This window comes from Podarcis bocagei (assembly GCF_964188305.1).
Source record: "Podarcis bocagei genome assembly, chromosome: 1".
NCBI lineage: Eukaryota > Metazoa > Chordata > Lepidosauria > Squamata > Lacertidae > Podarcis > Podarcis bocagei.
This window is the reverse complement of record NC_138125.1, coordinates 117,588,311-117,603,089: the sequence shown is the minus strand read 5'-3', so window position 1 is coordinate 117,603,089 and position 14,779 is coordinate 117,588,311. Positions and strand designations below refer to the sequence as shown.

At 42.9% G+C, this 14,779-nt stretch overlaps 1 protein-coding gene and 1 long non-coding RNA gene across 5 annotated transcripts in view; one reads left to right on the top strand and one right to left on the bottom strand.

The window, feature by feature from the left end:
- The window catches only part of CCDC141 (coiled-coil domain containing 141), a 97,871-nt gene extending 86,837 nt beyond the window's left edge, over window positions 1–11,034 (bottom strand). For all 4 annotated transcript variants that reach the window (XM_081193871.1, XM_081193873.1, XM_081193874.1 and 1 more), the window contains exons 1-2: window positions 10,784–11,034; window positions 9,486–9,608 (exon numbers count right to left, since the gene is read on the bottom strand). In XM_081193871.1, the coding sequence (XP_081049997.1) occupies window positions 9,486–9,608; window positions 10,784–10,885 (225 nt within the window). In that variant the 5' untranslated portion in view covers window positions 10,886–11,034. The remainder of the gene's footprint in view (window positions 1–9,485; window positions 9,609–10,783) is intronic.
- On the top strand, window positions 174–7,034 carry LOC308581945. Its single transcript, XR_014005393.1, has 3 exons — window positions 174–294; window positions 1,011–1,427; window positions 5,918–7,034. It is a non-coding gene; the product is annotated as an uncharacterized lncRNA (long non-coding RNA).
- Window positions 11,035–14,779: the final 3,745 nt, after the last annotated feature.

The following is a 14,779-nucleotide window of genomic DNA, read 5'->3' as shown; positions in this document are numbered from 1 at the left end:
CCCCCCACACACACAACACATTAAAAAGGGCCCATATTGGGCCCTTTCTGGATGGTGACCAGCTTAGGATCCAGTGGGATGGATGCATGACTGGCTCAGCTCTGGCCCTGTTTCACCCCATTGCGGGGTCTTACACTGACTACCATTGGTGGTTGCCTGGCAACAGCTATGGCATCAAAGCCCAACACGGAAGGGTGGAAGGAAGCCTCCACCACAGCCTAACCTGTTCTCCCCACTCCTCTGGCAGCATGGATTGAGAGATAAGATTGTTCTGCTTGTCTTGGTCATTTCTGGGTAAGAGAGATGGTCCACTGTCTGTTGCATCATGGCTCTGAGTACCAGAAACTACAGGACGGTAGAATGTTGTTGTCTGAAGGCATCCCACAGACATCTGCCCAACCATTGTGATAACAGGATGGTGTACCAGATAGGATACTGGCCTGGTCCAGCAGGTTCCGCTTATATTCTTACGAAGTTAACAACAGAAACAAAGTCAGGAGCGAGGATTTCCTTTATAGCAATCTCTTTGTGAAATGAAACGTTCTTACATAACCTCACAATAAAAGTCATTCTTATAACAGCCCTTTATCCTGCTGACAAAAACATCCCATAACGGGGGGGGGGGGGACCCAGACTTTCAGCTTTAGTGGCAAAGAGAAGCACCTCTATAATTAATATATGGAAATAACCTTTAGCACCAAGATTAACAGATAATATACCAAGAGCCAAAAAATTCATTTAAAAGAAATAAAGGTGACAACTCAAAGGTTAGAGCTACTGAGAGGCCAAATATTTCTTTTTTCAAAAGGCAACAATTCAAAATTAGAAATGCCGAAGAGAAATATTTTCCTGTTTTGTTTCCCCCTTGAATATTTGCATATAAATTACCGTTTTGCAATTTCGTTTCAACAAATGGAGCAAATAAAGTAATTAAGAGCTATCAACATGCATCTCAAAGATGAATACCAAATTTTATGTCTTTCTTTCTTTCTTTCTTTCTTTCTTTCTAGAAAAGTTAGCCCTGCATAGTTCCAGGTTCTCCAGTACATTTCACTGTGACCTTTATTATGACAAAGAACAGGACTTTGGCAAGCGATCAAGAATGTACGGTTGCGTCCACATGGATCCTCCAGAGCTTGATCCAGATTAATCACAGAGCAGGAAGTACAACAAACAGCTTTCAAAGAACACCTTAGCGATGACTGGCATGGTTCTAGTATTAAATGTACATGTTTCATAATGCACCTGTAAATTATTCTAACAGAGGATAAGATCATCAGTTTTTATTTCTCAGAAATGCCTGAGTCTGTTACGACACAAAATCATTGTTAAATGAAAGAGAAAACACAGAGAAAGTTACAGCATAATCCTATGCATGTCGGTTCAAAGAAGTAAGCCCCAACAAGTCCAATGGGACTTACTCCCAGGTAAGTGTCTATAACGTTGCAGCTTTAAGTTATTCTTAAGAATGATGGAGCTCATTGGGAGAAGATAGCAACCGCTAACTTAAAAGCCATTGATTTCAAAGGGACGAAAGCACAACTCTCTCTGGAGCCAAATGTCTTCCTCTCCCGTCACAGCCCAGTTCAAGAATATGAATCTAAGGTGGGCAAGTTACAAACTAGGACTTTTTTGTATTAAATTCTTCTTACTTTATCTATAAGGGACATGGGTGGCGCTGTGAGTTAAACCACAGAGCCTAGGACTTGCTGATCAGAAAGTCGGCGGTTCGAATTCCCGCAACGGGGTGAGCTCCCGTTTCTCGCTCCCTGCTCTTGCCAACCTAGCAGTTCTAAAGCACGTCAAAGTGCAAGTAGATAAATAGGTGCCGCTCCAGCGGGAAGGTAAACGGCATTTCTGTGTGCTGCTCTGGTTCGCCAGAAGCGGCTTAGTCATGCTGGCCACATGACTGGGAAGCTGTACTCCGGCTCCCTCGGCCAATAAAGCGAGATGAGTGCTGCAACCCCAGAGTCGGTCACGACTGGACCTAATGGTCAGGGGTCCCTTTACCTTACCTTATCTACAGAAAATGTGATGTACTACCCAGACAAAATTAAGCACCTTGAAGCCCCTTAATTCATTCACTGAAATATGATAAATTCGATGAAATTCAGACAGATTTCAGTGCATCTGTGAAAATCATTCAATTAAGAGAACTTGGACTGGAAACGTGGGTGTAAGACTCATTAGCCACAGAGGGACTTACTTCTGAGTAAAGGTGCACAGGTTTGTTCTGCACAAGTGTTTCACTTTAGCTGGGCCACTGTAGTGGTTATTACTGCAGCATCTGTGCTATGGCTACCGCAGTATTTGTTTGTTTAACTATCTGTCCAGTGTGCCTTACTAAAGAAATATCTAAAAACACTAAAATGAATCAAACAAAAATAGGATAGCATGAAACGACTGAGCATAAAACAAGTGGCAACCAATGAAGCAGTTTTAAAACATTTATCACAAGCTCCAGAAGGACTGCCCAAATAGAATTTTCTTTGTGATTCTCTCTCTCCAAAATGCATAGAGTCAGCCATACAAATCCCATCAAGGAGTGGAACTCCTTAACATAGCCACATACCTTCCCACATGCTACAAAGGAAAATCGGGACATGGCTGTTTTGGTGCCCAGGCTCGTATGTGAGCCAGGTGACTTGCACAATAGCATGACCTTTGGGGGCCATGTTCTCGTGGGAGCCAAAACAGGACATCTGGGATCCAATCAGAAGCTGGAATGTCCCGCTTAAAGCAGGACAGTTGAGGGGTATGTAGGAAATCCTCCCATCTCTTCTAATCTAGTTATAGGGAAAGAAGGGATTTAGAGCTAGGTCTTCACAGAGGATCTCAGTGCTCCATGGAAGTTCATATAGGAGAAGCTTAGAGATGGGGGAAGAAATCAATGTGGTTCACATTTAAAGATGAATTTACCTAATTTGCACTTTGAAAAAGCAGTATGTGAATCAAAACACAGCTGTCCATTTGAAATCTTAGACTTTGCCAAATTTTGCAATGCTACTTCTCCAGCAAAGCAATCTGTGAAAAAAATGTATATATTGAAGTGTGCATATAAATCCACATAGAAGTGAAAAAAGTGCAATATACTACAGTGGTACCTTGGTTTAAGAACAGTCCTGTTTAAAAACGATTTGGTTTACAAACTCCGTAAAACCAGAAGTAGTGTCCCGGTTTGCGAACTTTACCTTGGTCTAAGAACGGAATCCGAATGGTGGAAGGGCACCGGCAGCGGAGGCCTCATTAGGGAAAGCACACCTCGGTTTAAGAACGGTTTTAGTTTAAGAATGGACTTCCGGAACGGATTAAGTTCATAAACCGAGGTACCACTGTATAGTATTGTGTTGTTATATATTAAAATTCCTTGTTTTAAAAACTCCTAGGATGAAAGATGGTATAGACATTTAATTAATTAATAATTATATTTATATGAGGAAATTGCTTTGTAAAAATGTGTGTATGGGGGGGGGGGAATCTCATACAAAAACAATGTGTGTGTTTAGAGAAACCTGCCCTAAAATGGTGATGAATTTTCACAAGGACTACAATCTCAAACTGATGTGGGAATGTGGAGATATGACGCTAAGATTGGAAAAATGGGAAACTGAGAAAAACCAAAATTGGCAGATTTGCTTATCCATAGAGAAGATGTTTCCTAAGGTAATCAGAACTTGGGGCATTTTTTAAAATATAACAATTTTTATGCTTTTATGCTTCTGGTGCTTTTATGCAGAGTACCTTTCTATGATTAAAATCATACTGATATACAGCTAGACTGCTCACACAAATACCACAAAGATAGGCACAGCAGACAAACCATAATCTTCAAAATCATTGTCTACTTGGCAAGGCAAAAGCCTGTCCAACATAAAAAGACTTTCTTTAAACTGGTAGAAGACATCCACAGAGTGGGCAAGCTTTTCCACAATATTGGTGCAGCCACTGAAAAGGCCCTCTCTCCTATTACTACCAACCATGCTTCCACCCTAGCTTTGACACAGAAGATACTCTGGTTTCTCTCCAGAGCTTCCCTTAGCTTTGACACAGAGGAAGGTCCCTCCTTCTGAATTTAGGCATGGGCAGGTTGGTATGGGAGGAGGCGGCCCTTCAGACACCTAAAGCCCAAGCCAGTTAAGGCTTAAAAATCATCAACACTTTGAATTGTGCCCAGAAACAAATTGGCAACCAGTGCAGGCCTGCAGGCCAGGTCTGATATGGTCCTATGGGCATATACCCACTTGCTTCCATATTCTGGGCAAACTGCAGCTTCTGAAGAGTACATGTAGAATTCATTTCAGTAATCCGATTTCAGCGTAACTAAGGTACAGTGGTGCCTCGCAAGACGAAATTAATTCGTTCCGCAAGTTTTTTCTTCTTGCGAGTTTTTCGTCTTGCGAAGCACGGTTTCCCATAGGAATGCATTGAAAATCAATCAATGCGTTCCTATGGAAACCGCCTTTAGACCAGGTCCGGGGACAGTCTGTCCCCCAACCTCTTCTGAAGGCTGGGGGGGGGGGGGACAAGGGCTTTTCTTCCCACCGCCAGCCTTCAGAAGGCTGTTCTGAAGGCTGGCGGTGGGAAGAAAAGCCCTTCTCCCCACCTCCCGTCCCGCAAGCTCCGGGGACAGGAGCACTTTGCTGCCGACCGCCAGCATTTTAAAAGCCCCCGCTGTCCCAGGGCGATTTTAAAATGCTGCGGGCGGCAGCGAAGCCTCCTCTGTCCCGGGGCGATTTTAAAATGCTGGCGGGCGGCAGCGAAGGCTTCGCTGCCGCCCCCCAGCATTTTAAGATCTCCCGGGACAGCGGAGAAGTCTCCGCTGCCCCGGGGGCTTTTAAAATGCTGGGGGTCGGCAGCGAAGGCTTCGCTGCCGCCCGGCAGCATTTTAAGATCGCCCGGGACAGCGGAGAAGTCTCTGCTGTCCCGGGAAGGCAGGCGGGGGGGGGGGAGCAAAGACTTTTGCCCCCCGCCGGCCTTCAGAAGAGGTCCAGGACCTCTTCTGAAGGCCAGCGGTGGGCGAAAGTCTTTGCTCCCGACCGCCAGCATTTTAAAAGAGGTCCCCGGAGATTTCCCTATGGGCTTTCTTCTTGCGAAGCAAGCCCATAGGGAAATTCGTCTTGCGGAACGACTCAAAAACAGAAAACTCTTTCGTCTTGCGAGTTTTTCGTTTTGCGAGGCGTTCGTCTTGCGAGGCACCACTGTATATGTTCCTCTGGTCATTTAGGGCATTAAATGTCACAAGCAGCACTTTGAATGGTGCCTGGAAACAAACTTGGGAACAAAATTCTCTCAGAGCCAATGTTGTATGGTTCCATTGGTATTCTTCTAAAAGTGGGTTGCTGGGTTCTGAATGAATTGCAATTTTCAGGCAGGCTTCAAAAGCAGCTCAACATAGAACACGTTACAGTAGTTCTTCCTGGGGGGTCACCAAGGTCAAGTCACTCCTCAACAGGAGGACAGCAGCCTGGTACACCATCATAAGTTGGTGAAATGTGCCCTGACCATGGTGCTACATGGAATCCCAGCAGCAAGACCAAGTGCAAGAACATCTCCAAACCCTGAAGTACAACCCTACAGAGATATGGTGAACCACAAAACCCTAAATTAATCAGGCCACCCACCAGCAACATCTTCATTTTTTCTGAGCTGAGCTTCCGTTTGTTCGTCCCCACTCAATCTATCACTGGGTGCTTCCTGACTGTTTTTGGGCAGAATTCAATCGCAGACCAGCAAATTCAGGTTGCACAATTCTCTTTGACTTGGAGGACTTGTGCAACAAACCCACTTCTCCGAAAGGTCAGACTTTCATTAAAGACTTTCACTGCGGGAAGGAAGATGACAAGAAAGTGTGCTGGAAAGTGTGGCATAACAATTGATTAACTCTATGTTGTATAACCAGGGCTTTTTTTTCTTCCAGCCGGAGCTCACTGGAGCTCAGCACCTCTCAGGTGGGCACCATTGTCACTCTAGGAGAACAAGGGAGAAATTCATGATGAGCTCTGGCACCTCTTTTTCTAGAAAAATGGCACTGTGTATAACCTCTCCACAAACAAATCAGAACAAATACTTACTAAATAGCCAGTATTGCCTAATCTTCCTGCAAACAAATCAGATTGAATGCATTCACCTAAGTTTGACTCATAGTAGGCCCATTGAAAATAATAATAAGTTAGTAATGTTCATCAATTGCAGTAGGTCCACTCTGAATAAAACCTAGTTAACTATTGCCTATTCTCTGTTAAACCCATCTGTTAAAGGCCTTCACTTCACCTAGCTCTGTTGAAAAGGAGAAATAAAAACGACCGTCCTCAGAATACTGACAGCACCTCAGATCTCCTGTTGTCAATAGATGTTAACTGTCATCAAGCTAATATTCATTCCACTATCTTCACTTACAATCATCAATGTTATCTTCAATTACAGTACAGTCGTACCTTAGATCCCGAATGCCTTGTGAGTCAAACGTTTTGGCTCCCAAACGCTGCAAACCCGGAAGTGAGTGTTCTGGTTTGTGAATGTTCTTTGGAACCTGAATGTCCAACACGACTTCTGCGGCTTCTGATTGGCTGCAGGAGCTTCCTGCAGCCAATCGGAAGCTGCTCCTTGGTTTACGAACATTCCGACTTCCGGAACGGATTCCATTCGACTTCCGAGGTACCACTGTATTGTTACCCATCATCAGTATTATTACCTACAGTTGTTACTTAGTATTCAAGTAGAAAGGTTGTTGAAGCAAAGATACCCAAGTGATTATAAAAAGACTGCATAATTGCAAAACAAAATCGTACTTTGAAGAAGGAAGCAGATGCCAGGTACTTGTGATATGAGGTCTGTGGGGCATGCAGACTAAAGCAAGAGGCGTTATCTTCGTTAGCCAGTCCTCACTCTTGAACCTGGAGGTCTGGCCACTTACTGTTTGAAACAGGCTTAAGCAGGGATGGGCAGCTGGTGGCCCTTTAAGCTGTGCTTGGACTCTCAACTCCCATCAGCCCCAGCCAGCATAGGGTAATGGGAGTTGTAGTCTGGCAGACCACACATTTCCTCATCCTTAGTCTCAAGTGTGCTTTAGTTGCCTAAATGCCTTTGGAACTGTTATTGGTGTGGTTCATTCCTATGTACTTCAGTGGACAAGCTGAATGATGTAATTGGTTTATGTATTCATTAATTGATTTGTGAGGCCAGGGGGGGGGTGGCTTTTAAGGCATAGCTCGCACAAAGCAGGTTACATAAAAAACCTTTGTTGCTAAGCTTCAACTTTTCAGCGGGCATCTCGTTTTCACTATGCAGAATATATATTGTTATGAGTTTGTAAGGGATAGGCTGTATGCCTGAGTCCCTTCTAATTCCTGGATCCAGAAAATGTCAAAATCTAAACAGGGATTCAAATTGTTGAAAGAGCCAAGTAAGTTTATTGGTAATGGCCCTCTAGGTTTGGGCTATTATGGTAACAGAGGGTGTGGCTCTGTGCCAGATAGTAAGCAGGTGGGCCCCGCTCCCTCAACTCACTGGTAGTTAGAAAGACGAAGGGCAGAGTGGAGAGTTGCATGCGTGAGCTAGAAACAAGAAGCCAGAACGCTGCAGGCTGGGCAGCTGGGAGACAGAACCATGCCCGATTTCTTTTGGAATCCAAGGATGTGGCTGGGAGCGTAGCAAGACCCTCTTGGGGTGTTAATGCTGTGAACCCTTCCAACATAGGTTCAGGTTGTATATATGTGTAAATAAACCGTATAACATTAAGATACCACAGTCCCCACTGTCCCTCACTCTGAAGGAACCCCTAGAATCTTGCACTGCTCAGAGATTGGTATGGTATGCAGAAATATGATATGGATGATTTCAAGAGGTGGACAGTCCAATTCATTCCCTGCCACCCTTATTCACTCACCCAATTTTCAGTCAGGAGCTTATAAAGAATAGATTAAATCCTTACACCCCTAATGGTGGTCTTTGCTACCTCTTCATTCCCATTGACTTGTCCGAAAGAGTGTAATTTCCCACTTCCATTCTGAAGTGGTTCAAAGTTTTACCTCATGATTCCCTCCTTGTAAACGCAGAGCCCAATTCTGATTTTATTTCCCATGCAAGTGTGTTTCAAGATTACTTCAAAACGTGATTTCTCGTCATGAGTGGCACTGAAATCAGATTTCTCATATGCATTGCACTGAAATGAAAGCATATGTCTCAGAGGGTATGCGTTTCTTGAGAATGTCCTTCAATAATATTCTGACTCCAAGAATGTTCTTTATTCCTCCCTGGTACTTTCAGCTACACAACTTACAAATCTTCTTTAACTGATCCTTATTTTAAAACCCTATTCACATCAGTTTATGACATTTAAGCACAAATAAATGATTATTTAAAACTTTTTAGTACCCCCCCCAAAAAAGTGTTAAACATTTTTTCCACCAACACTATATGTAGGCTGTGGTGACCATTTATTTTATTTTAAATATCAGCACAACTTAACACGGTACAAAAATAATAAATAAATGGCCATGACTTGTATATGTACAAAATTTAAAATATACTGTTTGAGCCTCTAGTGCATTAAAAAGTAATCTGCACAAAAAAACAAATGTCTCTTCCCTCAGAATACCCATGCGGCTCTGTGACGGCTTATCTGATTAATGGTGCTGCCTAGAAAACAGGAGCTATATAAATGCCTTTGTTTACTGTAGAGCCATTAATGACTTATTTCCTTTCCTTTTCCACAAAGATGCTGGCAATTGTGGATAGATAGACAGATAATGACCCACATTTGGGATTCAAAACACTCTTCCACCCACACACACACCTTCCAGACATCCATGTGATAGAAGATAGACCTCCTTTCATCCTTTTCCTGTTTCCAGCAGTGGATCATTGGACTTATGTTACCTTCCTCACCTGCACTGATTGGTGGGGGTGGGCTCCTTACCACCAGCCCACTAGGGAACACTGTGCTTAAGAGTAAGCTCTGGTTCATTCATAGTCATGTTGTCTTACGGCAGCCATTACAGTTAGTAGCTACAAGGAACACTCTTGACAATCCTCAGCTCACCTGCTCCACGCTTGCAGTCAATTCTATGCCTGGCGGTAGTAGCTGCTAGTTGCCAGATTAAGCTTTGGCATGCCACCACAAGAACAACTTTCATTAACATTTGCCACGACACACTGAAGGTTAAATCCTGCATGTGGTTAAATCCTGCATGTCGTAGCAAAGGCATGTGGGAAGCAAGCCATGGGCAAGCCAAGAGCAACTCGTGGCTGTCATTATAACTGGGTGTCTTATTACACACAACAAGGATGGAGTCATTTCTTGCTTGCTTTGTGAGGCCTCTTTTAGCAACCCTTAGGAACTCCCCCACATGGATTGTTTGTGATGAAACGTTCCTACAAAGCATTAAGCGGTCTGAAGACGGGCACTCAACAGTCGTTTACAACTTTCAGAACAAGGCTACAACGCGACCTGTAATAATCCAGAAAGTTCACGTCGCATGTCTTACCTTAAGCTTCGCCAGGAGAAGTTCATGATCTTGTAGTAATTTTTTGGTCTCTTCTTGATTGCTGCCGATTTCTAACAAATTTGGTACTGACTCAGCCAGCTGGAGCTGCACCCAATCCCCACACTAAAAACGCAAACAGAAACATTGTCCTAAGTACAATTTCTCCAGATATTTGTATGATGTGTGTGTGTGTGTGTGTGCATGATCCAACTCAAAAACTAACGGTCAAGCACTTAGTAAAGTCTAGTCTTTTGATTTAATCCATGAAATGGCTTGTAAGCTCTAATCAACCAAGTTTTAGGAAAGGAAGCATGCAACATCCCCTCTGCCTCTCAGATCTATAGGGCAAGGCCATAGCTCAGTGGTCCAGCATCAGCTGTGCATGCAGAAGGTTCAATCCCTGACATCTCCAGGTAGCACTGGGAATGTCCCCAGTCTGAAAACCTGGAGAGGCTGTGCAGATCAGCCTTTTTCAATCTTTGGTCCCCAGATGTTGTTGGACTATAACTCCCATCATCCCTGAACACTAGTCCAGCTAGCTAGGAATGATGGGAGTTGTAGTCCAACAACATCTGGGGACCCAAGTTTGAGAAAGGCTGGTGTAGACAACACTGAACTAGATGGGCCAATGGTCTGACTCGGTGTACAACTGCTTCCTGTATTCCTATATTGTTGTATTACTTGTGTTGAAAATGGCGCAGTGCTTCAGTGTGAAGCTAAATTGTTCAAGTAAAGATTTTCAATACGACTTTTCAATTTCTGAAGTGGAGATTGACATGTGCAACATAGGGGCATTAATTATTTGTCCATGCATTAACATCAGAACAATTCCTTCAAAGAATTCCCAAGTCAGATCAAATGCACTTTGTATATTCTGGATGTAATCTTTAAATAATACAAGAAAACAAAACCAGAGTCCCGTATTTCAAATCAATACAGTTACAAATCAATGACAATTGTCCTTGTTATGTTACCAGGCTGTTTGTTGAATTCGTTTTAATTTAAAGTTCTGTTTTCTTCAAATGAAAATTATACACTTACTCCAAGACTATTTCAGTGATGCTTACTTTACGCACAAAAAAGTAGAAACCTCCCCTCTCCCATCCTTTGTAATGAAAAATAATGCTTCTTGACTGGGATTGTGTGTGCAGCACACACACACACACACACACACACACACACACACACACACCCCGTGTCAACCACTTTGTGCAGAAATCAAAGCTGAAATGATCAGACTCTGAGCTAGTCAATGGTACTGAGCTATAAGCTCAAGTGTTTAGAGCCCTTAAGCTTACCTTCAATATAGCTATGATGATTTTGCAGTCTCCAGCCTGAACCAGAACCGAACTAACGGTTGTCGTGGAAGGCGGGCCGTCAGAACTGTCATTGCTTGACATGATGTTGTTGTAGTAGTAGTAGCAGAACCGGGCTTCATGCAAAAAGGTTCCGTCTCTGGAGCTGTGTGAATCGGCTGGTCATTCCGAAAGGCAACGAACAGGGGTACTTGGCTTCATTCCGCAAAAGAGCTCAGCTAACACCGATTGCTCTGCCAAAAGGAAAGAACACGAGGTTAAAAATAGACGCCCCCATTGAGTTTATCTTTCTTGAGAGAGGCCGGGGCGGGAGGGGGGAGAGGAGAGGTGACACACCCCTAGTTTCGTAGCTTTAAACTGCTGTTGCTGTCTGGCCCCTATAAATATCAGTCTTATAAAATGCCTTGTAAGACTCTGACATCCTCTGTTTGCTAGTAATGAAGTGCTACACACTCAATAAAAGAAAGAAAAAATAGCTTTCTCCAAGTAATTAATAACTACTGTGCCTCAGGCCTTATGCCTCAGACCAAACAATCATCCAAGTGTGATAAAATCTTCAAACAATGTCCATATATAAGCATAAATCTATTAAGCATGTGTTGTGTGTGTGTGTGTGTGTGTGTGTGTGTGTGTGTGTGTGTGTGTGTGTGTGCTTAACTGCATGCTGTGCTGTGTTTTATTTATTTTCTTGCTTTGGAAAAAGGTTATCTGTTTTATCGCTCTGATATAAACTGCACTGGTATTACTCTTAGTAATGCAGAACAGGCAAGAAATAGATTAAATAGCTACATAAATAATAAAACATCACCCTGTCCTGCAATAATAGTAAGAATAATAATAATTTTTTTAAAAAATGGGAGCAACATAGATGCCCTAAGGCAGATATACATTTGAGTACAAAGAGTTTGGATCCAAAAGAGACACTCTAAATCATAGAGTTGGAAAGGACCGCGGGGGTCATCTAGTCCAATCCCCTGCAATGCAGGAATCTTTTGCCAAACGTGGGGCTCAAATCCACAACCCTGAGATTAAGACATTTAGTGGCATTTTATCAAGGATGGGGAAGAGAGGAGATAGCTATAGTTCCCTTAGCCCAGCTTCAGACCATGAACGATTATTTATCAGCGTTACCTATATCTCTGTTTATTATGAGCATTACAAAAAAAAAAAAAACCACCCACAACAAATACTCTTAAAAGGCACTGCTTCTTTGTTCTTAAGAGTTTAATTCTGAATATATCCTCCATCACACCTCAGAAAGTTGTGGTGACTCTCCCCATGTGTGCAAACACAACCATCTCCCCCCACCTGCTGAAAATGGTGACCCTAAATTTTATTGTATAGGGTTTATAAATTGCCTCAAGATGCTTTCATACGAGGCTGAGTATGCATGTTTTAAATAAATAACCATTTGTTGTCAATTGTTGACACTCACTCAGCACTTCACTTCCTAGCATGTAACTCCTGTATTTCCTGAAATAATCATAAAATAGTAATTTATTATTTATACCCTGCCCATCTGAGCAGCTCCCAACATAATAATAATAATAATAATAATAATAATAATAATAATAATAATAATAATGTGATTAAGCATCAAATCTTTAAAACTTCCCTAAACAGAGCAGATAGTTGTTTATTTCCTTGATATCTGATGGGAAGGCGTTTCACAGGGTGGGCGCCACTACCCAGAAGGCCCTCTGCCTGGTTCGCTGTAGCTTCACTTCCCACAGTGAGGGAACTGCCAGAAGGCCCACAGAGCTGGACCTCAGTGTCTGGGCTGAACGATGGGGGTGGAGACACCAGGTGAAATCCAACTAAGTCATGCTCAGAGTAGACCCACTGAAATCAATGGGTCTTCTCTGAGTATTACTAACCTTGGCAATCATTTCCTGAGTTACAGGGAACCAGGCAGAGGGCCTTCTCAGTAGTGGCACCCGCCCTGTGGAACGCCCTCCCATCAGATGTCAAAGAGAAAAATAACTACCACACTTTTAGAAGACATCTGAAGGCAGCCCTGTTTAGGGAAGCTTTTAATGTTTCATAGGTTATTGTATTTTAGTGTTTTGTTGGAAGCCGCCCAGAGTGGCTGGGGAAACCCAGCCAGATGGGCGGGGTATAAATAATAAATTATTATTATAATTATTATTACGAGTTGTGTACCTGCTCAGGGCTGACCCTTCAATTTCGATGGGTCTTTTATTCTTCATTTACTTTTTTTAAATTTGCAACTGCAGCGATTCAAGTACATAACTTTTTTAAAAAAATAGTAATAATGAATGGTTAAAGCCTGTGTTCAGAACACACAAATACTCCCGTGTGTGACACAGCACGACTGAATTTATGTGATGTCTCTTTATCAAGGCGTTTCAAAGGGGCATGGTGCCCGGCTCATTGGAATGAAACACGATGCAAGGAAGAACATTTATTCAGCGCAGGGGGAAATCACAGACAGTGTTTTAACCATGCCACGGGGTCAGTACATTAAATCTATTGCTAGAAACACAGAGCATGCCAGAAACAGCCTGCGGTATGAGGCAACAGCTGTCTTGATTCCCAGCTCCAGGACAGCTGAGAAAGTGAGACTGGCGTTTAAGGCCGCAGGTCGCTTGTCAGATGACAGCGTGCACATCAAAGAAGCCCCATGCCCCATCAGGGACATGTATATGTACATAGATCAATCACGCATTTTGGTGACTTATAAGAAAATTTATGTTAGACATCCTGACCCTGCAGACACTGAATGGGATTGGAATCTGCAACTCATCTGCTAATACTTCTGTTTATTATTTAATAGTTGTGTGTTTTCCTTCATACAAATATATTCCAGGGTTTTTTTAAAAACAACAACTAAAGCACAAGAAAAAGAATCCCTCTGTATTTTGCAAAGCCAAACATCGTAATAGTTTCCCAGCTCATGTTTACACATGCATGTCCGTCACTTGATTTCTCTGCATGTGGCTGCTGTGCATTGGGACTGGTTCTGACATGCATGGTTATCGCTCAACGTCCACAACTTCAGGTCAATGTCAACACAGATTTGCCATCACAGTCAGGACTTGTCATAATCTCCTTAAATGCAAGGCTTTTCGATGGAGCGAGTCCGCATAGCCAGTTAGCAGTTATCAAGGGCACAAGAATAAACTAAGTGCAGAGAAATCAAACAAGCGCATGTGTGAATCATCCATTTGTGACTAGCAGCTGAGGGTACGAACTCGCTGCCATGAAACGAGAAGACGAAAAGCAAAATTAAATTTCTGTCTATTTATCTGTGATCTGATGGTTTTGCAAGAGCAGGTTGTGCATGTGTGAGCCAGCCCTTCCTTTAAAGAAGGGATGGGGAATCTGTGGTCCTCTAGATGTGCTGTGCTGTCATGCTTGACCATTGGTCACATTGGCTGGTGCTGATGAGAGTTGAAGTTAACATAATTTAGAGAGCCCCTGTTTTAAAGGCATTGGCATCTATAACGTCTAATTTATTGCAGGGAAAAGTGATGTTAGATACCACAATTGTTCTAGCTCTAGTACGTATTGAACTGGAAAAGAGCTGGTGCTGAGAAGTGCTTAAAAGCATGATATCACCACTGGGTTGTTTCCAATGGTTGTGCTAATGGAAGGCGGTTTAAGCAACCGATTCTTCTTTTCCTATTCTGTTCTGCAGCTCCTGAAAAGCCTCTGTGGACTGTAAGGGGGCTCAACCAGACTTGCCCTTGCCCCACCACTTTCCCCTGGGGAAACCCAAACTTTACTACTGAATCAGAGCAAACAACTGTTGAGTTTTCTCTGGATTGGCCTTTGCTCTGGTTTAATACTAAAGAGCAGGTTTTCCCACAGAATGGGGCAAGGAAAGGACAAAAACAGTTGGACCCATGCCTAGGAAGCACGGGAACAAGCCATGCATTTTTCTAATGCAAATAAGATAGCCTTGTATGTGTTTATGTGTAGGTATTTAGTCCACCACATAGTCCAGGCATCTGT